Raw genomic sequence first — 6,292 nt, forward strand, 5'->3', positions numbered from 1 at the left:
TTCTTTTCCTCTCCAGGGCCCACTCCCCAGAGCCATCAGATGAGCAGGACCGTGAAGACCCTGTGGAGCTGCAGATCAAATGTGGTCGTTGTCAGGCAATCACTCCCACCTTTGCTGACATGAAGATGCACTTACTTTATGTGCACAGGGAGGAGGTCCAGGTTAAACTCCATGACGGCCAACCCCTGCGGCGTGGCCGCGAGGCTGAGGACGAACTGGTGAAGCACGCCGCCCACTATTGGCGGCAGCTCAACGAGAAACGCAACCTGGTCAAGTGTGGCAGCTGTGATGAGGAGTTCTTCTCTTTCTCCAAGCTCAAGAGGCACATCATGTCCCACCACCGTGGAAGAGAGGGGGAGGACAGTGGGACCATCTCATCACCAGATAGTGGTGGAGGACTTGGTGTCCTTGCAGCAGGTGCAGCCTTTAACTGTGTGCTGTGCAGTGAGGTGTTGGACACTAAAGAGGGGGTTATGGAGCACTGGAGGAGTTGCCACCACTGTGAGCAACCTAACCTGCTGTGGGATGCCCTGAGCTCCTACTCTGGGCAGGAAGAGTGTGAGGTGGATGGTGATCTGGACACTCCTGCTCCAAGCCCGCATTAACCAGCCTTGCCCTTGGATGGGCACAGAGCCCGTCACTGTGGCTCCTCCTCATACACACTCAGTTCTAACAAGCAGCAGCACAGGGACGGAGAGTCTCCCTTATGTCTGTTTGCACTAGTTTCATCTTTCACCAGTTGAGCCATTTGACTTGGTCCAAAAGAAAAAAAAAAGGAAATATCAAGCCAGTGGTGAAAATTGATCTTTGTGTTACACGTCATAAGGGATATTCTCCCAAAGTCAGAGAATCCAATTTTATAAACATTATTGTTTTTCATGTTATTTTGATTGCACTGTTCTGTTTTCTTTGACTTCATTTGTTTGGAGGTATGTATTTAATATCCTGTTGAAAATTAGATGATTTTTTTTTTACTGCTTATTTAAATGTTACTAAAAGGGTAATTTATAATCTAGCTGACATAGTAAAGCTGTTAAATGGTCATTTCACCCAAACACTTACCTCTTGTGGTATCTAGCCTTACATATTCAGTTTTATGTGCTCATTTTGAGAAATCTGTGGTGAGATTTCTGCCTCCAATCTAATGAAAAATGACATTTCAAAAGTTCAACAACAACACTGTTTTTGGCATTTTATGCCTTTATTAGAGAGCGATAATAGAGGGAAGACTAGAAATGAGGGAGAGGGAGATGCAGCAAAGGTCCTTGGCCGGATTCAAACCAGAGGCGTCGCAATTCGTGGTCGGCATTTTAACCCTAAAGCCAGTTCTTTTCTTGGAAGACGAATAGCAGTTCAGTTTATAAAATGTCATTTTTAAATGCTGTGACTTCCACAAAACAAAATTCTGTTGACCTCCACTGTGTTGGAGCGCAGGCAGAAATCTCAAAGTTCACATCTTTGACATCAACTCAAACAACCAAACTGATATGCAAGGCTTAGTACCACGAGGGGGAAAGTGCGAAAATATGGTTTTCGTTTACATCCTTTAATTTGGGTGGAATGATCCTTTAAAACACTGAGAAATGTAAATCTCATAACAAGGGCACACTGTCTACTGTCACACTAGCTGACAATTTATCTTTTGGCCTTGGATTATTACAGATTAAACTAAATCAGTATCTGTACAGTCCATTTGTGTAATATTGCTCCTGTAATGGAAAAAATTAATATTTTCAGTTATGACTTGAATGCTCACAGTCTGACTAAGGGCAGTATTAAGGTCCTCTGTCAACTTTGGACCCATGAAGGAACACTTTCCTAACCAGCACCCAAGTGACATCCTTGTGGCCTTCTGAAAAAAAAAAAAAAAAATTGTTCATGCGTAATGTGGCTTATCATCAGTATGGTCCTCTGTAGGCCAAGTTCTATCTCCTTGACTCGTTGATTAATGCCTATATGTGTATTTTATGATATGCCAAGGGTCTATTCACACTAGTGATTGTAGAAGTGAGTTTTGCATTTAAGCTTTTTAACCACTGATGGGATACCGTTTGTTGATTTAGTAAATACGCAAAGGAAACCATCAAATTGCCTACCCGTCGTTGCCAGCTCATGTACGCACCTGTGGAATTGTGTGCACCCAGACTCTATCATAGGAGTTAATATGAACCGTGGTCAAGTCCAGAAAAATATGCTATTTTATACTCTAGATTAATACAGATCTTTTAGTATATTTATGCTTGTGGTTGGTCCTTAAAGAACCAGCACTGAGACATTTGTTACAGTTGCTTCTTCTAATTTGGGGGGGGGGGGGTAACGTCTTGTTTCTCGATTGGGCGGTCACTACTACATGGCGAGTAGCTCTGTTAACATTTGTCTGTGTTTATCTTTCATATAAAGAAAAAAAAATATCACAGGGTCAAGTGAATGTACCTGAATGTTTTAAAAACCCTACCAAAAGTATATGCTATATAGACTTATTCTATAGATAGAATATATAGATATATTGAGAAAAAAAAACCATATATATTTACATAGAGTAACTAGTGAATCAGCTGCTTTGTTTTGTCACAGTGGAAGGAGGGAAACAAGAGATGAATATATCATTGCCAAAACTGGCAACAAAAGCCATGCAGAGCTGTCCTTATGTGTCTGACACAAAGCGTAGGACTGTGAATGAAGGGCAAAGCACTGATGTGTACATGTCGCACTGAGTGGGTAAACTGCAGTATGCTGTACTACTGTTCGTTGAATGCCATGTTTGAGTGTTCATCAGTGAACTGTCCTTTGTTTTCATGCCCTCAACACAAACCAGGAAGTGACAGAATTAAGGGTCAGACTCTTTCTTTCCTCAGTTAGATGAGAAACATACATGACTGTCAGCACAAGTCAGAAAGTGAAAAATCCCACATTAGGTGATTTAATGTGTTTGGCTCACTTAATATGTCGACTGTGTCCAAAAAAAAAAAAAAAAAAAGAAAAAAGAAAAGACCGTCTGTGCTTGTGACTGTTTGTGTACCTGAAGAACCTGATGTTTATGAGAATAAAGATATGCTTTGTTGATGACATTGAGTCTCTTTCATCAGAACAGGGCAACTCAGGTTTTCTGTGTCAGTGGTCCAGGAAAGGTGAGTGTTTAAGTTCACAACTTCAAAACTATGTTACACACAAAAAAAAAAAAAAAACATTTCTGTGATTAATAACAGAAGAGACACTTTAGTGGCACATGTTTGCTGTTACCTCTCTTCACTGTTGCCACTCTTTTCACTGCTTATCAAGCACATGGGCCTTCTACTTCCCTCAGGTCAAACAAACACAAATTTCAGTCCGCTTAAAAGTTATTTTCTGTCTAATTCTGAATATGTCGTTTACTTTTTCAGGCTGAGCTGCTACCTGCTACTGCCAACTGGAGCTACAAGCTGCTGAAAGATGACAGGTGAGCTGATATAATACTCATGTGTTATACAGGATAGAAAGTGAAAAAACTCCTGGACATAAGGTACAATTATAAAAAATATCTGTCAAGCACAAATGTCAAAACTAGGCCTGCAACTAACAATCATTTGTAATTATTACTGAAATTGTTGTTTGAGTGTAAGGCTGAGGCAGACAAGAGGATAGAGTCACTGCGTATTCATCAGAAGAGATTCAGAGAATGGGATTCATTGATATTGCACTCCGGAAAGGTGTGTGCATGTGTGCAGTATGTGAGGGTCAAGCAAAGTGGGTTAGCCAAAGGGCTTTCAGGAGCCTACACACGCGCTACCAACAGACCTTCCATCTGTCTGCTAAGGCTTCACAACATCATCAGACCCACAGATACGAGTGTGCGAATGTTTTTGCTCTCTGCTCTGTTCTAATGCGCATTTCTGTGTCTCTTTTATTAGGTAGACCACACAGGATCCACAGTGGGGGAAAAAAACTGCCTTAAAAGCGCTACAAGGTAGGAAAACGTGGGCTGGAGACAGTTTCTGGAAGACTGCTCAGGTTCAGAGAAAGGTGAGCTTGCCATGTTCGAAGAGGAGCATAAAAACAATGGCTGTATGCCTTGTGATGGCTTCATATTTAATGAATGGAGATGACATTAATAACAATCTCCATTTTCCCCCTCTGTCTGCTCATCTCTTTTTTCTGAATTGAAAGATGCATTAAATACAAAAGCTCTCTTTTCAAATTCACATACAACAGAGGGGCACAAATAAGTTAGAATGCACTTTTCATCCGTCTTTATACCATCACTACCAAATGTGCTCCGCTCTGTAGCAGGCCCAGCCGTGGCAGTGATTGTCAGACCTGTGAGGAATGCAGGTCCTCGGGTCTAATTGATTTGGAGGCGCATGACCCTGCATCAGAGGTCAAAGGGCAGCTCTGGCGTGATTTCTGCTGCTAGTCAAACAGTGCAACAGGCCCGACTCCCCGACACAAAACAACCTTAGCCCGGTTTACGTCAACTCCTCAACTTCTTCTAACTACTACTACAAAGACTCCGAGGTTTCAAATGAGAGTGACTCAACTTCAGGTGGCTTTCAGCTCCAGTGGAACACAGATAAAGCTGCGACATCAGTACATATCAGGCCCCAATCTAGCATCGCCATCGCATCACATCGCAGCCGCAGATAAAAAGGAAAGCGCTATACAGTGATGCATATTTCCCTTTAATCAGAGCTAACGTGTACCACAGCCATCACGCTGCACTCCCACCTCACTGTGGCTCTCAGGGGGACAGGGGAGATCAAAGCCGACACCCCCCGCTTGTACATGATCAGTGGGAAAGAAGGAGAACTGGGGGCTGCTCTCTTTCTTTCTCTTGTTCTTTCTTTCTTTGGGTCTTTGAGTTACACCTCCTTCAACGCTGCCGTGGCCCTGGAAGTGTTTAGATTGAGCGAGGAACATGAGGGACGCACTGTTGCACTCGTTTTTTTTTTTTTTTTAATCCTTTTTCCGAGAGAAATGTTGGACATGTTGATTCACTTTCTGTACTTTGTGTGTGTGTGTGTACCTGTTCAGCTTCAGGACATGCTGTCTCTCTTTCATTTAACCCTGATGTGAAGACATAGCAGGGTGGAAACTAGACCACTAAACAACATGCAGGGAGACTTGAAATAACAACGCTGGCGTCACTGGGAGAAAGCAGGGGGAGATTTATAGTTTAGTAAAAATGTGACTCACATTGAGCAGAGATGTTATCGAGAACAACTGAGGTGGGGTGTAATGAGAGATCGACATGCAATCTGCTGGCTAACGCAAGCTCCACTCCTGCCTTCTCACTTCTCACTGCTGATACATGCTCTGTTGCCAGTCTTTAATACACTAACATCCGTGAAGCTTCTGTCGGCATGTGCAATATGTTGGTGATACGTGTGCACATTCATCAAAGTGATTCTATGGTTTCATCAAAGATTTATAAACCCTCCTGGATGTCAGGACTTAGATGTACAAATCGGTAATCCCACATCTATGAACTCTCCCTCCATCTCTCTCTCGATCTGGAGATGTGATCCGCCCTTCCCTTCCCCGCTGCCTCTCGGTCTCAGGTTTCAAAGCGTCCCATCTCTCCTCGCCCTCCCAGATTAGTCATCTAATGAGCAGCAGGGCTGATCAGGTTAATAATTGATGACGGGCGGCTGGAGAAAGGCATCGATCCAAGCCGGGCTGTGGCTCTAAATGGAGCAGAGAAGGCGACACCTCAGGAGGATAAGCAGGTTCAGGTACATCACTGCAACACTCTGTGTTGTATGGGCTGATTGGGACTCAGATTCAGTGCTTGTGTCGGTTTCATGAAGACGGAAAAGAGAAACTGTCGAGTTTTTCCATAAAACATCAGGATCCCCATGACTCCAGAATACCGTCTTTGCAAGCTTCTTGCAGGTTGGCTTGTATTAGCCAAGAAAAAACATCATGGAAGCATGTTCCATCATGCAAACGTGGATGCATAAATGGAAGCAAACACACGATGAACCTTAAACTAAAGAAGAGGTTTGCTGACCCCCTGGATCCTGCAATAAACAGTAGATTTTCCTTAAGAAACTTACTTAATACCAACAATTTGTCATTGCAATTAATGTCAACCTCTGTGAAACAGATGGATAGATAATAAAGTAAGCCCCCTTAAAACCAAAACTCTCATATGAAGACCAGATTTTGTGGTCTAAGTGCTCAATAACTGGTTCACATCAAATACATTCTCCTCTCTTCTGTTCCAATTCAAGTCTGATTCCAATAGTCCCATGCTCTTCAGCATGAGGGATGACTGCACGGCTAATCGAGCCAAATCAAAAATATGCTTTTGATT

The 6,292-nt window shown here is 42.8% G+C and overlaps 1 protein-coding gene across 2 annotated transcripts in view; it reads left to right on the top strand.

Annotated features, from left to right (window-relative positions):
- znf438 (zinc finger protein 438) overlaps positions 1–3,066 on the top strand; it is a 42,349-nt gene extending 39,283 nt beyond the window's left edge. For both annotated transcript variants that reach the window (XM_041065569.1, XM_041065568.1), the window contains exon 4: positions 17–3,066. In XM_041065569.1, coding sequence (XP_040921503.1) covers positions 17–605 — 589 coding nt within the window. In that variant the 3' untranslated portion in view covers positions 606–3,066. The remainder of the gene's footprint in view (positions 1–16) is intronic.
- Positions 3,067–6,292: the final 3,226 nt, after the last annotated feature.

Source organism: Toxotes jaculatrix, chromosome 20, assembly GCF_017976425.1.
Source record: "Toxotes jaculatrix isolate fToxJac2 chromosome 20, fToxJac2.pri, whole genome shotgun sequence".
Classification (NCBI taxonomy): domain Eukaryota; kingdom Metazoa; phylum Chordata; class Actinopteri; family Toxotidae; genus Toxotes; species Toxotes jaculatrix.